Below are 21941 nucleotides of genomic sequence, written 5' to 3'. Positions count from 1 at the left end.
AGCGTGCTAATTTACACCCTGGAGCGGTGCTGCTAGTGTTCGATCACCTGTGAGGAGTTGCCACCCCAGCTCATAAACACAGAGGCTGCACACGCCTGACAGCAAACAAGCCGTTATCCCTGGTCCACAGTGCAAAGCTGTACCTGCAAACTAGCCAGCGCGGCCCGCCGTTTCCGTGCCAACTGAGCAGGAGCACACCTGATTAACTTGTTTAATCTGTTGGTCTGGGGGCTTTTTCAGGAGATTGAGTTGTACTGGGTTTGCTTCTGCATGGCTGGCGGGGAGACAGGACACAGTGGCGCACAAGCCCTGGTGTAAAGACGTGCTAGCTTTAGAAAACTCCTTATTCCACAGAACGACCTCTCTCCATACTGCCTACACATGGCCCGGCTTCTGCTTCCATACAGAAGACACAGAAACCGTCGGTAGAGGGAGAGAGGCACGATACACACAGGACCATGTGAGTTAACACCTACACTCCTACACTATTCATAATGAACTGTGTGTGTGTGTGTGTGTGTGTGTGTGTGTGTGTGTGTGCGTGCGTATGCGTGTGTGTGTGCGTGAGTGTGTGTGTGTGTGTGTGTGCGTGTGTGTGTGAGTAAAAGTGAAAGAGCAATTGAGAGAGAGAGAGAGTTAGAGAAGGAGATAAAAGCAGAACTTTTAGCAACAATCATTTTGCCCAAAATATCTGAACCCAGCTTTAAAAAGCAAAAAACCTCTGATCCACACCTGCAGCCATTTGCCATAAAACCAACACCCAAGTACTGCGAATGGGGGGCTATAGGTACTGCGCAACTGTTCCGCCACAGCGCTGCAGTAAAACGGGGCGGTTAATCAATCACGGAGTGAGTCCACCAGCGCTCACTCACCTTCCTGCACTGCCTGGAAGGGGTTGTTTGGCTCAATCAGTTTGATAGAATGCGTGATCCTCTCGCTCTGTAGGATGTCATCGTTCAAACTCAGGTCTGAAATGGCCAGCTGAAACACTTCATCATCCCGAATTGCGTTTTGCTCAAAAATTGCACCTGTTGGAACAAGGGAGAAAAAAAAAAGTCAATACTCAATAAAACAAATGACACATTTCCTCAGTCGAGTAATATGGAAACGATTCTGGATGCTTCACTATAACCAACATTGTTTTGGTTTTTGAACTTTTAAAGGATGTGACCAGAATCATTTTTGGTTATGCAAAAATCTAAACCAAAGAAACAATGATAAACAGAGCGTCACACCATTCACATCACATCACATCAATCGCATCAAACCAATCATATCACACCACATCACACAAATCACATCAAATCACACCAATCACATCACACCAATCACACCACATCACATCAATCACAGCACATCACATCAATCACATCAATCACATCAATCACATCACACTACATCACATCACATCAATCACATCACACCATATATATTCATCATATATCCGTTTTCTCATCACATCTCACTTACACAGAAGATGAGTGAAAAACTTCAGTGAATTCGCAGACACAGGTCGACCCTGACCACCAGGGCAAAGAGCACACTGTCTGGTGCAGCTTCCAGAGCACCCACTTCACCTTCCCGAGTGTCACGGGCTGCCTCTCCTGGCGTCCTTGTTTCCATGGTGTTGTGTTAGCGCTCGTTAGCCTCTGTGTTTACTCTTCATGTTTCTAGGGTTTCCTTACCTGTCGTTGTTGTTGGATGTCTGGCCTTGTTACCCTGTTTCACACCAAGCGTGTTTGTTCTCTCTCTGGATGTCATTTTGTAGTTTTCGCCTTGACTCTGTTTCATGTCTGTTATTTCCTGTGGATCTGCCATCCTCTGTGTTTCGACCCTGGACTCTTCTACTGACACTGAACATGGATTTGCCCTTAATAAATCTCATTCCTCTCTGTGTTTGCGTTCACTTCTCATTCACGCCACATTATGCCGAGGGAAAGTGTCCGTCACAAGGATACACGCATGTCCATACACACTGTTCATATGCACATCTTACACACTTCATTCACTCAGCATACAACCTTTGCAACATTGCAAATCTAATCCTGGGCAGATACCGTCTGTGTGCAGTGGGGTGACAGTAATACCAGTGTGTCCACAGATGTTCTATATTATTGTCCAGGTTATGTACCAGGTGATGATGCAGCCTGACAGGGTGCAGGAGAGTGTGTAGTGTGTGGGGTAGTGTAGTGTATGAGGTAGTGTAGTGTATGGGGTAGTGTAGTGTAGGGGTTGTGTAGTGTATGAGGTAGTGTAGTGTGTGGGGTAGTGTAGTGTATGAGGTAGTGTAGTGTATGAGGTAGTGTAGTGTATGGGGTAGTGTAGTGTAGGGGTAGTATAGTGTATGAGGTAGTGTAGTGTATGAGGTAGTGTAGTGTGTGGGGTAGTGTAGTGTAGGGGTAGTGTAGTGTATGAGGTAGTGTAGTGTATGGGGTAGTGTAGTGTGTGGGGTAGTGTAGTGTATGAGGTAGTGTAGTGTGTGGGGTTGTGTAGTGTGTGGGGTAGTGTAGTGTATGAGGTAGTGTAGTGTGTGGGGTAGTGTAGTGTATGAGGTAGTATAGTGTATGAGGTAGTGTAGTGTGTGGGGTAGTGTAGTGTATGAGGTAGTGTAGTGTAGGGGTTGTGTAGTGTATGAGGTAGTGTAGTGTATGAGGTAGTGTAGTGTATGGGGTAGTGTAGTGTGTGGGGTAGTGTAGTGTAGGGGTTGTGTAGTGTGTGGGGTAGTGTAGTGTATGAGGTAGTGTAGTGTGTGGGGTAGTGTAGTGTGTGGGGTAGTGTAGTGTAGGGGTTGTGTAGTGTATGAGGTAGTGTAGTGTGTGGGGTAGTGTAGTGTGTGGGGTAGTGTAGTGTATGGGGTAGTGTAGTGTGTGGGGTAGTGTAGTGTATGAGGTAGTGTAGTGTGTGGGGTAGTGTAGTGTATGAGGTAGTGTAGTGTGTGGGGTAGTGTAGTGTGTGGGGTAGTGTAGTGTATGAGGTAGTGTAGTGTAGGGGTAGTGTAGTGTATGAGGTTGTGTAGTGTGTGGGGTAGTGTAGTGTATGAGGTAGTATAGTGTATGAGGTAGTATAGTGTATGAGGTAGTGTAGTGTATGGGGTAGTGTAGTGTATGAGGTAGTGTAGTGTGTGGGGTAGTGTAGTGTAGGGGTTGTGTAGTGTATGAGGTAGTGTAGTGTGTGGGGTTGTGTAGTGTATGAGGTAGTATAGTGTATGAGGTAGTGTAGTGTATGAGGTAGTGTAGTGTGTGGGGTAGTGTAGTGTATGAGGTAGTGTAGTGTAGGGGTTGTGTAGTGTATGAGGTAGTGTAGTGTGTGGGGTAGTATAGTGTATGAGGTAGTATAGTGTATGAGGTAGTGTAGTGTGTGGGGTAGTGTAGTGTATGAGGTAGTGTAGTGTAGGGGTTGTGTAGTGTATGAGGTAGTGTAGTGTGTGGGGTAGTATAGTGTATGAGGTAGTGTAGTGTATGGGGTAGTGTAGTGTGTGGGGTAGTGTAGTGTATGGGGTAGTGTAGTGTGTGGGGTAGTATAGTGTATGAGGTAGTGTAGTGTATGAGGTAGTGTAGTGTATGAGGTAGTATAGTGTATGAGGTAGTGTAGTGTATGAGGTAGTGTAGTGTATGGGGTAGTATAGTGTATGAGGTAGTGTAGTGTGTGGGGTAGTGTAGTGTATGAGGTAGTGTAGTGTGTGGGGTAGTGTAGTGTATGAGGTAGTGTAGTGTATGGGGTAGTGTAGTGTGTGGGGTAGTGTAGTGTATGGGGTAGTATAGTGTATGAGGTAGTGTAGTGTATGAGGTAGTATAGTGTATGAGGTAGTGTAGTGTGTGGGGTAGTGTAGTGTGTGGGGTAGTGTAGTGTATGAGGTAGTATAGTGTATGAGGTAGTGTAGTGTATGAGGTAGTGTAGTGTATGGGGTAGTATAGTGTATGAGGTAGTGTAGTGTGTGGGGTAGTGTAGTGTAGGGGTTGTGTAGTGTATGAGGTTGTGTAGTGTATGAGGTAGTGTAGTGTATGGGGTAGTATAGTGTATGAGGTAGTATAGTGTATGAGGTAGTGTAGTGTGTGGGGTAGTGTAGTGTATGAGGTAGTGTAGTGTAGGGGTTGTGTAGTGTATGAGGTAGTGTAGTGTATGGGGTAGTATAGTGTATGAGGTAGTGTAGTGTGTGGGGTAGTATAGTGTATGAGGTAGTGTAGTGTGTGGGGTAGTGTAGTGTATGAGGTAGTGTAGTGTATGAGGTAGTGTAGTGTATGGGGTAGTATAGTGTATGAGGTAGTGTAGTGTGTGGGGTAGTGTAGTGTATGAGGTAGTGTAGTGTATGAGGTAGTGTAGTGTAGGGGTTGTGTAGTGTATGAGGTAGTGTAGTGTGTGGGGTAGTGTAGTGTATGAGGTAGTGTAGTGTAGGGGTTGTGTAGTGTATGAGGTAGTGTAGTGTGTGGGGTAGTATAGTGTATGAGGTAGTGTAGTGTGTGGGGTAGTGTAGTGTGTGGGGTAGTGTAGTGTATGAGGTAGTGTAGTGTAGGGGTAGTGTAGTGTATGAGGTAGTGTAGTGTATGAGGTAGTATAGTGTATGAGGTAGTGTAGTGTATGAGGTAGTGTAGTGTAGGGGTTGTGTAGTGTATGAGGTAGTGTAGTGTATGAGGTAGTGTAGTGTGTGGGGTAGTGTAGTGTATGAGGTAGTGTAGTGTATGAGGTAGTGTAGTGTGTGGGGTAGTGTAGTGTATGAGGTAGTGTAGTGTAGGGGTTGTGTAGTGTATGAGGTAGTGTAGTGTGTGGGGTAGTATAGTGTATGAGGTAGTATAGTGTATGAGGTAGTGTAGTGTGTGGGGTAGTGTAGTGTATGGGGTAGTGTAGTGTATGAGGTAGTGTAGTGTGTGGGGTAGTGTAGTGTGTGGGTGGGTCTGAGAGCTTGAGGAATAACCCAAACTTGCCTCCCCGTTCCCACCGCCACACACGTTAATAACACTCAGAACCACAGAGAGCACTACTGTCAGAGAAGAGCCTAGACTTCGTCTGTATTCTATACATGACTCTAATTTGTCAAGGGCTTTTCACAGCTTCTGGTGTATCAGTAGGTTATAATCCTCTGGGACAATATCTTAAGTCAAGTGGGAAGGACAGCGAACTTCCATGGTAAACAGAAAGCTCACCACATATGTGTTCTTGAACAGAGGCGGCCAGCCTCAGTGTCATAGTGGTCTAAATCCATTTCAAAAGAAATCTATTGAATATTTTTTTCCTTTTTCACATAGACTTTACTATAGTTAAATAGTAAAGAATAGAAGGCAAAATACACAAATAAGGCAAAATAGACAAATGATGCAAAATATACATATAATGTCAGCACTGTTGGATTCTTAGTGAGTCCTGACAAAATAATCCAGCAGATCTGATACTAAGGCCTGTTACTTTTCTCTAAAGGTATTTTTTTTCAGACAAAGATAAAGCTTGTAGTCTTGGACACATTTCAAGTGACAATGGTAAATCATTACTTTAATTCAGTATAGGTTTAAACTTAATCTGGGGTTTAGCATAAGGACATCATACTGGGGTCACCACATAATAAAACACTGTGCTATTTCTTGTCAAACTCCACCTCTGGACTATAATGCTAAATCATTAGAGAGTTGTAATGCAAGACACTCATCGGTCTGAACACGTTCGTTTTCAGTCTTGAGACCAAAACGGGCGCCTGAAGTAGCATCCGCGTGATGGTCGTTCACTGTAACCCCGCAAAACCATTAAGACTGTTCGTGTAAAGTGACGGAAGCCAGTAAGCACTTTGCCGTATGGATTTTAATGCAGGCATGTCAGCAAAAGTTCAACAGATAAGACCCCAGAGGTATATGAATGTGTGTGCTTAATCACACGCCTAAGCTCATGAGGCAATGCTTTCATTAGGCAAATGCAGACTTTTGTCTTTTCCCAATGGCTGTTACTGTCAGTGGTGGTGTTTGGTGGTTTATCGTTGTTCCTGACGATGAATCCTTCACTGATTAAATCTTAACTGATGTTAACAGAAGTCTGCTCACACCTGTATAAAATCATAGAGGCTTGCGAACGTCTTAAAAACATTAACACTGATTTCATAATGTGATTGCAGCCGTTCAGGAACAATTCTATATTTGGGCCCTGCCGCACTAGAGGTCTTTCCCAGTTGCATGAGCGCAACGCCATTTTAACCACGCTGACCGTTTGCAAAGGTATTTTAAAATGTGTGATCACATGGTATAAAGCCCAACCACCTTTCTACAGCAGTGGTGGCATAAACAGGTATGGAGTTAGGGCTCAATTCATCTGAGGCTGTTGGGGGGTAGTTATTTTAGTAACAGGTATGGAGTTAGGGCTCTGTTATTCATCTGAGGCTGTTGGGGGGTAGTTATTTTAGTAATAGGTATGGAGTTAGGGCTCTGTTATTCATCTGAGGCTGTTGGGGGGGTAGTTATTTTAGTAATAGCTATGGAGTTAGGGCTCTGTTATTCATCTGAGGCTGTTGGGGGGTAGTTATTTTAGTAACAGGTATGGAGTTAGGGCTCTGTTATTCATCTGAGACTGTTGGGGGTAGTTATTTTAGTAATAGGTATGGAGTTAGGGCTCAATTCATCTGAGGCTGTTGGGGGTGGTTATTTTAGTAATAGGCATGGAGTTAGGGCTCTGTTATTTATCTGAGGCTGTTGGGGGGTAGTTATTTTAGTAACAGGTATGGAGTTAGGGCTCTGTTATTCATCTGAGGCTGTTGGGGGTAGTTATTTTAGTAACAGGTATGGAGTTAGGGCTCAATTAATCTAAGGCTGTTTGGGGGGTAGTTATTTTAGTAACAGGTATGGTGTTAGGGCTCAATTAATCTAAGGCTGTTTGGGGGGTAGTTATTTTAGTAATAGGTATGGAGTTAGGGCTCTGTTATTCATCTGAGGCTGTTGGGGGGTAGTTATTTTAGTAATAGGTATGGAGTTAGGGCTCTGTTATTCATCTGAGGCTGTTGGGGGGTAGTTATTTTAGTAACAGGTATGGAGTTAGGGCTCTGTTATTCATCTGAGGCTGTTGGGGGTAGTTATTTTAGTAACAGGTATGGAGTTAGGGCTCAATTAATCTAAGGCTGTTTGGGGGGTAGTTATTTTAGTAACAGGTATGGTGTTAGGGCTCAATTAATCTAAGGCTGTTTGGGGGGTAGTTATTTTAGTAATAGGTATGGAGTTAGGGCTCTGTTATTCATCTGAGGCTGTTGGGGGGTAGTTATTTTAGTAATAGGTATGGAGTTAGGGCTCTGTTATTCATCTGAGGCTGTTGGGGGGTGGTTATTTTAGTAATAGGTATGGAGTTAGGGCTCTGTTATTCATCTGAGGCTGTTTGGGGTGGGGGGAGTTATTTTAGTAACAAGTAACTATCAAGCTAGCAAACGCTTAAAGAGACTTTCATTTATGTATTTGTAGATCGGAAACAAATTTGTAGATCTTTCCTCCTTTGAAAGCAATAATAACCAAGTCTGAGTGCACGAGCTCACAGAAAGAAGACTCGAAGTTGTTCAGCACTTTGGATCCTCCGCAGATTTAGGATTATTAACGATAATTAAATACCTGCTAAGGAATATAGCCCCATTTAAACATACTCATAGTTATTGTTGATTCTACCTGGTTTTCTTGCGACTACTAAAAAATCCGCCCACCCCCGTCCACACACACACACACGCGCGCAAACAAACAAACAAACAAACAAACAAACATCGGACCCCGAAGCGGAAGAATTCAACGCACATAGCAGGCACTTCATCTCGCCGTGCCAAACCATTCTCGGTTCCCCGGAGCTGCTTTATTTCTCCAGCGGAGCTCCAGCGAGACACCGGCTACCGGCATGCATCCGTGATTTAGCAAACAGCAGCAACAAAGATTTATCGCGCGGTCAACCGCTCAAAGGATCGCTTTAAAATGTCAGTCACGTAGAGTAGAAAGTTGGGGCTCAAACGCCAGAGAGGGGGGGCTTGAGTTACCCCCGAAAGACATGCGCGTCACTTGATGTGAATGGGTATCGCCTACTGGAACAGACCGCTTTATTTTATCGGGATATTCTTACTTTTATGGCGGAGCATTCGTTCAGTTTCAAAAAACAGCGCAAAGCCACGTCAAAAAAGAGAGAAAGGAACCAACTTTCTTTTGGCAGCATAGCACGGTCGCCGGGCTCGCCGAATATCCTGAACGAGCCCGCGGAACACATTTCGTGCATCTGCGCGTGGTTACGTTCCGCGCGAGCCTTACCGATGTGAATGATGGAGTCCGCTCGCGCCGAGCGGCACTGCAGGAGCCACAGGGAGAGGCTGATCACGAACAACTCCATCTCCGCTTCTTGCCCCGGTGTGACCGATCATCCACGCGCCCGCGGCGGACGGAAAATCCAGCTTCTTGGGGGCCAGGAATAACCAACCACAGGGTCGTGCTCACACGGGCTCGCACACACACACACACTTCTGTATCCTTTCCAGTTCGGTTTAGAGGGGGGGGGGGGGGGGGAGATAATCCCTCGCAATTAAAAAAAAAACCCGCTGAAGGACAGTTAAGAAATAAAGAATTAAATGAACAAACAACAAAAAAAGCCCAACAGAACTGAAAGACCAGGGAACCGCACGCGACTGATAGGATTGAAGTAGGTAGGCTGGGCGCTTCTCTCCTCGCTCGCCACCTCTCTTAATATGGCTTGGATACAGCAAACTGCGGAGCAAAGAGGGGAGCCCCCCCCCCCCGCTCCTCCTCTCCCCTCCCCTCCTCCCCTCTCTATGACACAAACGCGCGCAGCATAGATTTCGGCTTTTCTGCCTATAAGCAGCAGAATGGTGGAGTCGGGAACAGCTGGGATTTGACAGATTGTCTAGGGAAGGCAGCAACTCGCGCGTTTGTCCGCGTTTTCCTGTTCGGAACTTGACTCTGGTGAGCGGAACCTGGATCATCCCCCTCCCCCTCCCGCCTCCCCTCGGCTGCGATAAGCCTGGACAGGAATCTGAAGAAAAAGGAGAAATGACCAACAAGTTGCCGCTACTCTGATCCGAGTTCGTTCACAGCTCCAGAATAGAGCCTTATAATGTCCGTGCGCTCTCACAGGTGGGAAAAGGCGAGAAGAATCCGGAACGGATTGTGTATATAGAAATATGGTGGACTCGCTTGTGTGACAGCTGTCTACAGGCGCTCCGATAGTAACCGGGGGAGCTGAAAATCTACCTCGAAAAAGGATCTTTAGTACGAAAAGGAATGAGTGAAGACGCAGCACAAAGCTCAGCATCTGAGCCATCACTTTTTATGAACTGTTTTACCTCTGATCCGCGACAGGATGCTTTTGAAGACATTTTGAAATAATACAACCCTAACAACGAACGAGACTGAGAACGAGACTTATTCTGCCTATTTAAAACTCCCATCAAACGAGACAAAACGGATCTTGAGCGGGGGAAGAAGATTTATATCCTTCATCTTACAATTAAAGGATATTTCTTGCGAATATACAAACGGAAATATCTCTTAATTGTTTGGTTAAGGCTATGCGATCGCCAGCTTTCAGAACCAGGACGCGGACAGCTCCCGCTCGCCCGAGTCGCTGGTCGGTCACCTGTGCCGGGTCTGGTCGGCACGCTCCCGAGGCGCAAAGCGCGCACTCGCGTTTCCACTGTACAATAAACTGACGTGGATCTTCAAGTTAGGTAACACCACTGTGTGTGAACGGTTACAAATCAATAGCAATAAAGAATAAAGGGTTTCGCTTGTTTGCTACATACATGAAATCCATGAAATGTTCATTTCTGCCATCATTTGAAGAAAGCTTATTAAAATGATTCAAGTAATTCATTTATCTCACAAATTCAGAGTGCAGATTAATCTCTCACAAACAGTCAAGGGTACAAATTTAGAAACCGTCTAATTTGATTTCTTTTCAACCTAATGTTAATCTAATCCAATTAATATATTTGTTGCTAAGGGTTTTATGTGTCTTAAATTAATTTCATGCTACCTGAAGTGAACCATTCTCTGTCTCATTTTCATTTAAAATATTAATGCACAATAAAGGTGCTCTAATCGTTTATACGGCTTACTGGCGAGTCTTCAGACTACTTCGGAGTAACGATATAACGGCAGAATCGCTGGTTCCGCAGTCGTGGCCTACGCGACCGCCTAACACTTAGTGCTATGATTCACTGGGAGCGAAGCGCCACCTCTGGTGGGATTGCCTCATTACACCATCCTGCCTCCCAGAGGAAAATTAATTACATTATTGCCCAATTATTATTATGAAAAGAAAAAAAATGCTGCAGTTTGTGTTCTTTTGAGTGAATTGGTAAGGCCCAACATGGTCAGAAAGAAACAAGCCTGTTCTTTTCCCTTCAGGCAGTTTTAAACCCCCCCCCTCCCCACACACCCACCCACCCACACACACACACACACACACACAAACACACACACACACAAAATAAAGCTGGTATACAGTCTTGGCAATGATAACAATACATTCAGAATGCGCTACATGTAGCCACACGTTGATATAAGCAAAACAGTTGACCTTGACACCTTGTGGCCAACATTAAAACTGCAAAACATCTGCTTGCTTATATCAAGTTTTCCATGTAATGAGCAATACAGGTGGAGCAAGGATGGCATTTTAGCTTGAACATGCCGAGCCTGGTGGGCATTTTAGCTTTGAACAGGCCGAGCCTGGTGGGCATTTTAGCTTGTAAAGGTGGAAACTGATGGGCATTTTAGCTTGTAAAGGCCAGGCCTGGTGGGCATTTTAGCTTGTACAGGCCAGGCCTGGTGGGCATTTTTGCTTGTATAGGCAAAGACTGATGAGCATTTTATCTCGTACAAGCTGAGCCTGGTGGGCATTTTAGCTCAACCGCCTTTTTTGTGTGTATCAATAGCTCTAGCTCCTACAGGTCACACCATGCTAGTATCATGTCATACAGATCAATGTGACAATCTAACTGAACGGAACAATGTCCCCTAAAAAGTTAACAGCCCTGCAGTCTCTTGACGTGTGTCCACTGGAACATTTCTATTACAATGTCTCGTTACAAGAATTCTTCTGTATGAGTTATGAATTGGTTCTGTTCTCCTGGAATATCCCCGATGTTGTGAATAGGTTACAAATTGTATGCATGTGTATTTTTTATCCTTCTAACTGCTGTTATAAGAAATGTAAATCTAAACTAACTGAAACAAACAAGATTTACTGAAAGCATATTATCAGACTGTGAAATTATATTCTCAGAATGTGAAATTATATTATCAGACTATCCTGCCAGTAGTAAAGTGCAGTGCCATCCTAACAAGCTGAGGTACATGTCAGGCCATGGGAACCATCATGAGGAAATTACAGTTTACCACATTTTACTGATGTATACTTTAAACTGACAATGCCCACACTAAATCTGACTTTATGCCCCTATCAAACAGAACATTTCATATGACACAGCTAGCTAGCTCACTGTTGACAATAAATCCTGAACGCTCCCTCAAATTATGGTTGCATGCATACATAAAAAAATGGATTAATTGGAAAACCAAACAGTTTGTTTTACAAGAGTTGAAAATATAAAATAAAATTGCTGCTAATTATCAGTGAAAGAACACCTGCAAGTCACAAAGACAACAAAGAATGATGGCATCTCAGTTCACAGCTATGATAACACTGATCGTCAAACCTAATATTAGCAGTCAGAACATATACACGCGTGCAGCTGACCTGCTGACACGCATGTACAGTCGGCTCTATAATGGGATCCACCCCGTGTACTGATGCACCACTCAAAGCTGAGGTGAAGACATGGGAAACAATAGAAAAGATCACAGGACAGAGAAGGCCGGCGAGAGCAGGTGCTACGCACGTCATCTCCGCACACATGACCTGTGGGTCGAACGCTACTCGGCCGCAGGGACGATGAATACTCAGTCAAAGACGTGAGTGACGGCAGGGTACAGAGGAATGAAGGAGGAGAGTTCAGCATCAAGTCTGATCTCAGCCTGGAGCTGACAGCAGACACGGCAACATCACACCAGATCAAAAGGAAGGAAGGATGTTTTGCATTGTTTTATGCGCCTGTTATTAAACGACCCTCGTTACTCAGCCGGCATAATGAACAAGCCCTGAAGAGTGGGGTGTTATGGGATTCAAACGCACTTGCATTTCTGTTCCCAGAGCTAATCAGTCAGGATCAAACGCTCATTATAGTCGTTCTCTGAGCTCTGAAGTAACAAGATGCCATGTTTTATGAGATGGTTCGGCTCACAACAAAACATAAGCAGTGCTTATTTTCAGAACAGGTATTTGACTGAAGTAATACTGAGGTGAAAAGGGGTAATGTTTAGAAAGCACAGATAAAAATATTCCGGTAGCGGCTTGTTATTATGAAGACTGGTTGAACTGTATGTATACTACAGCATATAAACTGCAGAGCACTGCCTCTGCTCAGAGAAGATCACTTACAAAGTTCCACTTTTAAAGTAGCATGTACTTTGAATGTAAGACATACAGAGTATCATGCACATGGAATGTAACAGTCCATTTTGACATGTTTCATGGACTGCTGTAAAGAGTCAAAACCATGCAGGAAGAATCGAGTCTGTGCTGGGACATTTGGTACACTGGCATTGGTGTGGGACTCCTTCAGACACACAGGGAATCTTGGGATGCTGCATAAGGTAAAGGCTGGGTGAGGGTTGGATCTCCTAGTGGGACAATGATACAAAGCAACCCTGGAGCTCCGCACCAAACGGTTCCCTGACCATGGAATTAAACTTCCGCACTGGTCCTCTCAGCCCCTAACCTCAACGTCGTGCCTGTTACAAGCCTGTGGGTGAAGGGAAGGAGAGTCAATAACAGGGATGTGTTTTTCAGGATTTCTAAAAATACATTTTTTTTTAAATGTTAGATTTCTCGGTGAAAGACCAAGTCGATAAAAACAGTTTTCAGAACTTTTTTTGTGCTTAACAGAGTGTGCCCAAAATTCTTTATGACATGTCAGCAACCTGCAAAATTCTCCAGGGTACTCAATAACATTTCAGAGAGTTTTTTTGATATCTTGTTAAAGATCCAAAGTATCGGGCAACTAAGGCAACACATATTCTACAAGCAGAACATTCAGAAAGAAGCCATTTTGCGAGTCTTCTTTATCCACACAGACAGGAAGGGACCGTGGTAACCATATGAGCAGCAGAGGAAATTCCACTGTCAGATGAACACGAGTCATTAGTTATTAATCCAGAAGCACTGAGCTGAGGGAAGTGTCTCTTCTCCCTCTCCCTGGTGTGGAGACATCGTCCTGTCTAATCACAGGATCAGCCCAGACAGATCGAATAAATGCTGGCGTTTCTGTGGATTTGGATCCTGTGGCTACTCGTCCGTGCGTGATTTGCGCACGGGGCCGTTCTCAGACCTTTACACCAGCCAGCACTCATGTGTCAGATGACTCTGTGACGCATGGCCTGGAAAACAAGAGACAGGAATGAGGCCAGAAAAGAGGAATCATACGAAAGGACATTGTTGGGCAAAAGACGTTGGACATTTTTCTGCAGATTTGGGAGACTACTTGAAAAGTGCCCATCAGTGAACAGTCTCCTGTCTTTAGTGAACAGTCTCCTGTATTTAGTGAATAGTTCCTTGCCTTCAGTGAACAGTCACCTGTCATCAGTGAACAGTTTCCTGTCTTCAGTGAACGGTTGGTGATATGGGCAATCGACCTGTAATCTTTGATGTCACATGATTTTCCAGATTATATCTGATGACCCTCTCACAGGGGTGACATCACAGGCAGTACAGGGGTTCGTTGCCTGTATCTTATCTCACCTGACTGCAAACGCTGTGTCATTACCAAGGTTTTCGTGGGTCTGCATCAGGTGTCGGGCCATGAGAACGCACTAAAGCCCGAACCCATTCTGCGTTTCAGTACTCCAGAACTTCAGTGTAACTGCTTTTCACTGTAAGACAGTGTCGCTGTGATGCTACATTTATCCTGTCTTATGACGTCCCTCCTGAGGTTTCAGCTCCTCAGAGATTTGAACAATTAACCAAAACCAGGTGTAAACAAGGTCGGTTTTGTTTCCTGTTAAGGTAGAATCTGACCTTAATGCATTTCAAGTCATTTCATTCTCTGAAAAAAATGCATCACAGCTAATGTCAGATGTGTGTTTGCTTGAGTTTAGAATGTGTAACTCAGTGCCATAGAGCCATGATTAGTACCATGGACAGCGACCATTAGCTTAACAAGAAAAACCTACTATGTTGGCAAACAAGGCCCATACATTTACATAGACTCCCCGCTCACTAGCAGTATAAATATTTATGGCCTCAATTTTCGACACAGTAATAAGCCGCACTGAATTCTTCTGTTTGCTTTGACAAGGTTGAGTACAAACACAGATGACACCATCATCACGAGGTGAACGCTGAAAGGTTCGGTGTTGTCATGCCATTACATCCGCTGATCCCCAGATCCGGTTGTCGGGAAAGATTCGCTGTGAGACGGAATAAGGAATTCCCAGGACAAGGGTTTTAGAACAAAAACCACTGGCTCATGTTACACGGATCTATTCAGCTGTTTTTAAAAAAATGACAATGTATCCCTTTCCAAATGTCAAGCCCATGCATTGCCATAGAATGCATTCACATGCCTGCAAATTTGTTGTTAGCTAATTAGACATATGGAGGCTACGGCATACAGTTATGAGAACATTATTTAAATGTCACATGTAAGAAAGGCATGTTTGTGTGTGTGTGTGTGTGTGTGTGTGTGTGTGTATTTGGTTGTGTTAGTTGTGTACCCTCTTCCTTTATCACAATGTACCAGGAAAAATACTGTCATCTTGTCATTCAGTCTGTAAATAACCCACTGCAGTAGTCACTATTCAAAACCAAATAAAACCAACTACTCTAACTAGCGCACAGATGCACACACACACACACACACACACACACACTCACACACACACACACACACACACACACACACACACACACACACACCCCAGTGAGGCTAATCTTCCCATGCAGTCAGGGCTTGAGTAATGGCTGATAGAGATTTGTTCTTTAATGTTGGTTTGCAGAGGAGAATGTGGTTGATGTGAGTGTAGGCTGAACTAATGTCTCAATTATTCAGCAACACGAGAAATTGTTTACATCTCCTGCTATCCTTCAATCTGAGCAACTCCCTACAACTCCTTTTTGATCTTGGGTGTTTTAGCAAAAGTTGTTTTATCTGTTGGGGAACAGACTGGATTTCTGGGGCACACTTTTCTAAGCTCACACCTCGGGGGAATTAGAGTGGCATCATAATATTTAGGTGGACATATTATGGTGCTACAGTTGGAGACACATTGATTTATTTGCGAAAGGTTATCACTACAGCGCAGTGGTCTGTGAGCCCGTGTACAGAGGGGCCTGATTGGGCCCTGATTCTCTGGTTCTCCAATGTGTTGCGATCTTTTTCTTTTTAGTGAGTCTGTTCACCACATGGTCAAGGTCATCAAGTCTGATGACTCGTTGGTTCACTTGTTCCTGGGACAGTTTTGTTCTTTTCTAAAATCTCCCATAAAAGGGGAAAAAAGTCAATAGTGAGACACATAAGAGCAGATTGCATTTATTGTATTTATTTTGTACTGATGTGCGCATTCTTTGTGTCTTTTGCTAGTACTTTGTATTCTCGTTTCCTAGTTATAGTGATATTGCTTTGATATTTCAATTATTGCTAAATCCACACATCATTTAACTGCTTTGAGAAGTTTACTGTGGTTAAGAGACGGCTTATAGGTGTCATTCCTGCAGATTTCCGTTTCCTGTGACATTACGACATCCGCTGTACGACGTCCGCCTTTAAACCATAACTAACCTGTTAGACTGCTTTTAATCGAGTAGTAGGCTCCAAACATTGTTAACTGGTCTCGACATAGCATAGCAGGGTGTTAAAGTCCTGAGCTTACACACATACAGGTAACACACATACAGTCACACTGCAGAGTGTGTAGGCCGCTCTAGGTGGGAGCCTCTGCCAAATGCTGACCTGTATCGGCAGGTGGGACTCGTACACAGCCCAGTCCAGATATCCCAGACAAAAGTGTCCTATAAGCAGTCTATTTTTAGCTTGTGCTGAGCCACACAGCTGAGCGTGAATTCATTAAAGCATAGGAGATATGGGGTAATAATCAGAGCAATAATGCTTTAAATTCAGACTCGACGAGGAGCCCTGCTAACGAATTAACATGACATCTGATCCTTTACCCAAGCTCTGAGAACTGCGGAGAGAGTGCGGATGTAGTCTTGTGCCACAGATGGATTATGAACTAATGACTTCAGTAACAAAGGCTGCAACCATTCTGGAGATCCCAACAGGAGAGAGAGAGAGAGAGAGAGAGAGAGAGAGAGAGAGAGAGAGAGAGAGAGAGAGAGAGAGCAAAAAAGGCTGCATATAAATCTTCAGACTGCAAGCTCATGGACTCTGGTCTCCCAGACTTTGTCATGTTTCCTGAAGTGCCACCGTTACCCCGCTGAACATGCGAGGCCGCAGTAGAGCTACCAAGCGGACGGTACACAGGACCTCAGCGCCGTCAGGCCTGATCTAGACCCTGATGTTCTGTACAAGAGTGATGAACCCTGCTAAGAGGTTCAGCAGATAGTGAGTAACACCAATATGTAAAATAATTATGAACACTGTAAAACCTTGAACATAATGCATAATACAGTAATTATTAATATAATCTTCTAATGAAGATTATATTAGAAAACATTTGGGTAAACATTACATTAGAAAACGTGGTAAAGTTCATATTAGCGAACAATGAGAACATTGTTTCCATCTTCCAGAAGGGCAATAAAACAGTGTGGAAACTACAGCAACATCACTCTGCTCTCCACAGGCAGGAAAAATCCCCCCAGTTGCTCCCAGTTGCCAAGGAAATCCCCTCCCAAACCTCAGCGTAGCTTCAGACACTCTCGAGGTGCTATGCACATAACTGCAGCCTGGCAAACACTCGATCAAATTCACCTGAGGCTGGGACTGCCACATGATCGGATGACTGCACCTGTCCTGTACACTGGGACAGAAACAGATCCTTTAACCAGGTTAACAGGGGTCAAGCAGGGTTGGGACATCACGCCGAACCTTTTCACCATCTACCTCCACGTTATTCTGTTACTGGTCTCAGAGAGCAGTCCCAGTAGCATTGAGATTGAGTACCGACTTCAATGCTAACAGAGCAACACTGCTAACAGGGACGCCCTGGCCAGGGATCGCCCACAATGGCACCACATGACCAATCAAGCAGCAGTGAACCATGAGACTGACCGCATTCCAATGTAGTTACCAAAACAATGACAGAAGGAGAAGAACCCAGATTTACGAAGGCAGCTCCCAAATGGAACATCCTGTTTCCGTTGTCCCAGGACATGTGGCTTGGGGACTGGACTCCTCAGCCATCGTACGACACATAAGTCATCTTAATGGGCCTCATCCTCAAGTGACTGCCAGTGATGAAGGTTTTAGATTCCAGACTACGTCTTTCCTCACAAAAGAGAGTCATTTTATATTTTATCTTTTGCATTTTACCACTGTATCCTGGAAGGTTCCAGAATTAAAATTATTTTATTTGCTATATTGCATTTAAAGATAACCTGGATATCTCATAAAGAAGCCACTGTAAACATTGTTCTAGGAACATAACAGAAAAACAACAGGTTTACTGGTTTTTAGATTTTTCTCACTGTGAATGTGAATTTATCAGCTATTTAGAGTTTGAGATATGACTTCTCAAGGCCACAAGGACATACACATCCACATACACATACACTGGGTATATATTTATATGTATTTTCAAAGTGAAAATATCTCTGGAGGTCTCTCCCTCTCTCCATCGCGCCCTCTCTCCATCTCTGTTCAGTACTCCCTTGATAGCAGTCAGATTCATAATCTGGAGCTCGTACACGTTCTCTGCATACTGAAGAAAGCACACAGACACACACCCACACACGCGCACTCCTTCCTCTCTGCTACACCCAACCCTAGCTAATCCCCACCTTGAACGTCATTCTCCTTCCTTCTCTGGCACTGCTGGGGTGAGTTTCTGTGCGCATTACACATGACCAACCGTGGACGCCAAAGCAAACCTCCTTTCAATGCATTATCTTGTTCCTACATCAAGACGTCTTTCTTTCTCAAAACTCAGATCTCACAATGCCTGTGCATAGGCAAATTTAACCCTGGGCTTTGAAAGGAAGTGTCTGTTATTATGGTTGACCTCTGCATCTATTGCGGTGAACTGGAGAAGGTTTTTTGTGATTATTATGGGGTTGGGTCCTGCATATGTTTGTGACATAGCATTGTGATCATCACCTTATCAGTGAATATACACTGAGGTCAGAAATGGAAAACAGCGTATACGGAATACATATGTCTGTGCGCATAGTTAGAGAATACATACATGTGTGCAACTAGTTACAGAATACATACATGTGTGTGTGACTAGTTGCAGAATACATAGATGTGTGTACCTAGTTACAGAATATATACGTGTTCTCCCAGTTACAGAATACATAAGACTGTCCGCCTAGTTACAGACTATATACATGTGTGTGCAACTAGTTAGAGAAATCATACATGTGTGTGCGCCTAGATATAGAATTATAGAATACATACATGTGCACCCAGTTACAGAATATATACGTGGGCACCTAGTTACAGAATACATACATGTGTGTGCGCCTAGTTGCAGAATACATACGTGTACACCTAGTTACAGAATTCATATCTATGAGCGACTAGTTACAGAATCCATACGTGTGTGAGCCTAGTTCCAGAAAACATACATGTGCACCTAGTTACAGAATACAAACGTGAGTGTGCCTAGATACAGAATTATAGAATACATCCATGTGTGTGTGCCTAGTTGCAGAATACATACATGTGTGTGCATAGTTACAGAATACATACATGTGTGTGAGCCTAGTTACAGAATTACAGAATACATACGTGTACCCACTTACAGAATATATACATGCATGCACCTATTTACAGAATACATCCATGTGTATGCGCCTAGTTGCAGAATACATGTGTGCGTGCATAGTTACAGAATAAATATGTGTGTGCACCTAGTTACAGCATACATACATCTGTGTGCGCCTATTTAAAAAATTCATATGTGTGCAGATAGTTACAGAATACAGATATTTGTGCCCCAAGTTATAGAAAACATACGTTTGTGCACATAGTTACAAAATACAATGCATGTGCAGCTAGACACAGAATTACAGAATACATACATGTCTGCACACAGTTACAGAATTCTTACATGTATGTGTACCTAGTTACACTATACATACGTGTGTGCATCTAGTTACAGAATTTATAAATATCTGTGCGCATAGTTACAGAATATATACGTGTGTGCACCTAGCTACAGAATACATACGTGTGCACGCCACATTACAGAATACATACATGTGTGCAAGCCTAGTCACAGAATACATACATGTGCACCTAGTTACAGAAAACATACGTGTGTGCGCCTAGATACAGAATACATACGTGTGCACCTAGTTACAGAAAACATACATGTGTGTGAGCCTAGATACAGAATACATACGTGTGCATCTAGTTACAGAATAGTGACATGTTTGTGCGCTTAGTTCCAGAATACATACATTTGTGTGCACCTATTTACAAAATACATACACGTGCACAAAGTTACAGAATACATACATGTGTGCACTTAGCTACAGATTACATAAATGCATGTGTGCCTATTTACAGAATACATAAGTGTGTGCGCCTAGTTACAGAGTACATGCATGTTTGTGTGCAGAATACATACATGTATATGCAACTAGTTTTAGAATACATCCGTGTGTGCGCCTAGTTACAGAATAAATACTTGTGTTATGCCTAGTTACAGTATACATACGTGTGTGTGCCTAGTTACAGAATACAAACATATGCCTAGTTACAGAATACAAACATTTGTGCGCCTAGTTACAGAATACAAGCATGTGTATGCCTAGTTACAGAATACATACACTTGTGCACCTAGTTACAGAATACATACGTGTGCACACATACTTACAGAATACATACATGTGTGTGCGCCTGCTTACAGAACATATACATATGTGTGTGGTGTCGAGTTAAAGAATACATACATGTGTGCGCCTAATTGCAGAATACATATATGTGCACCTAGTTACAGAGTACATACGTGAGCACATATACTTTCAGAATTACAGAATACATACGTGAGTAGTCACAGACAGAATACAAACGTGTGTGTGTCTAGTTACAGAATACATACATGTATATGCAAGTAGTTATAGAATACATCCATGTGTGTGCGCCTAGTTACTGTATTATAGAATACATGCATGTGTGCACCCAGTTACAGAATACATACATGCGTGCACCTAGTTACAGAATACATCCATGTGTGTGCACCTAGTTACAGAATAAATACGTGTGCGCCTATTTGCAGAATGCATACGTGTGCCCGCCTAGTTACAGAATATATACATGTATGTGCACCAAGTTACAGAATACATACGTGTGCACGTCTAGTCACAGAATACATATGTGTGCATGCCTAGTCACAGAATACATACATGTGTGCACCTAGTTACAGAATACATACGTGTGTGCCTAGTTACAGAATACTTACATGTTTGTGCGCCTATTTACAGAATACACACGTGTGTGCACTTCGTTAAAGAATACTTACATGTTTGTTTGCCTAATTACAGAATACATACGTGTTCACGTTGTTACAGAATACATACATGTCTGTGCGCCTAGTTCCAGAGTACATGCATGTGTGTGTGCTTAGTTACAGAATACATATGTGTATGCACCTAGATACAGAATTACAGAATACAAACGTGTGTGCGTCTAGTTACAGAATACATACATGTATGTGCCTAGTTACAGAATACATACGTGTGCACGCCTAGTTACAGAATACATACATGTGTGCATGTCTAGTCACAGAATACATATATGTGCATGCCAAGTCACAGAATACATACGTGTGCACCTAGTTACAGAATACATACGTGTGTGCCTAGTTATAGAATACATACGTGTCTACGACTAGTTACAGAATACATATGTGTACACGTAGTTGCAGAACACATATGTGCGTGCATCCGGTACCAGGGCCGGTAGACTAGAAGCAGGAGTCAGGCTGGCAGTTCCAGCAGAGCAGTGTTAGCGGATGCTGTTTTAAGATAAAAGATTACCATCCTCATGACCTCATTTGAGAATTAAATTGCTTGCATGGGGTTAAAATGCAGAATGTCACCTTTAATTCCAGCATGTTTACATCTATTTTAAATGAACCATATAGAAATCAGACCCATATAATTTGCGGTTCAACCAATTTCAGGGTACTGGTTACCAATTTCAGGGTAATTGGATAGATTACCATAATTTGAAATAAAATGCTCGTGTTCGATGCCTGACTGTAAATCCTTTGTGAATTTGTGAATACCTGAAGTCAGAGTCCTGCAGACATCTAGCAGGCTGTGGAGACGATCACTGGTCATGTGATCTCTGGTCCTGCTGTGATCTCTGGTCATGTGATCTCTGGTTATCATGTGATCTCTGGTCTTGCTGAGCTACTTATGCAGTCATAAGTCCCTGCTTATGGAGTGTGTCTTCAGGAGTGTGTCTTCAGGAGTGTGTGAGGGAGTGTGACTTCAGGAGTGTGTCTTCAGGAGTGTGTGAGGGTCTGTGTCTTCAGGAGTGTGTGTGAGGGAGTGTGACTTCAGGAGTGTGTCTTCATGAGCGTGCCTTCAGGAGTGTGTGAGGGTCTGTGTCTTCAGGAGTGTGTGTGAGGGAGTGTGACTTCAGGAGTGTGTCTTCAGGAGTGTGTGAGGGTCTGTGTCTTCAGGAGTGTGTGTGAGGGAGTGTGACTTCAGGAGTGTGTCTTCATGAGCGTGCCTTCAGGAGT

The 21941-nt window shown here is 43.5% G+C and overlaps 1 protein-coding gene across 1 annotated transcript in view; it reads right to left on the bottom strand.

Annotated features, from left to right (window-relative positions):
- Positions 1 to 8443, bottom strand: part of grid1a (glutamate receptor, ionotropic, delta 1a) — a 269871-nt gene extending 261428 nt beyond the window's left edge. Inside the window, exons 1-2 of the mRNA XM_035532888.1 lie at positions 8238 to 8443; positions 873 to 1028 (exon numbers count right to left, since the gene is read on the bottom strand). Of these exons, the coding sequence (XP_035388781.1) occupies positions 873 to 1028; positions 8238 to 8316 (235 nt within the window). The 5' untranslated portion in view covers positions 8317 to 8443. The remainder of the gene's footprint in view (positions 1 to 872; positions 1029 to 8237) is intronic.
- Positions 8444 to 21941: the final 13498 nt, after the last annotated feature.

The sequence above is a fragment of the Electrophorus electricus genome, chromosome 13, assembly GCF_013358815.1.
Source record: "Electrophorus electricus isolate fEleEle1 chromosome 13, fEleEle1.pri, whole genome shotgun sequence".
NCBI lineage: Eukaryota > Metazoa > Chordata > Actinopteri > Gymnotiformes > Gymnotidae > Electrophorus > Electrophorus electricus.
Note: the sequence above shows the minus strand (reverse complement) of the source record. Positions and strands in the feature narration are given on the sequence as shown.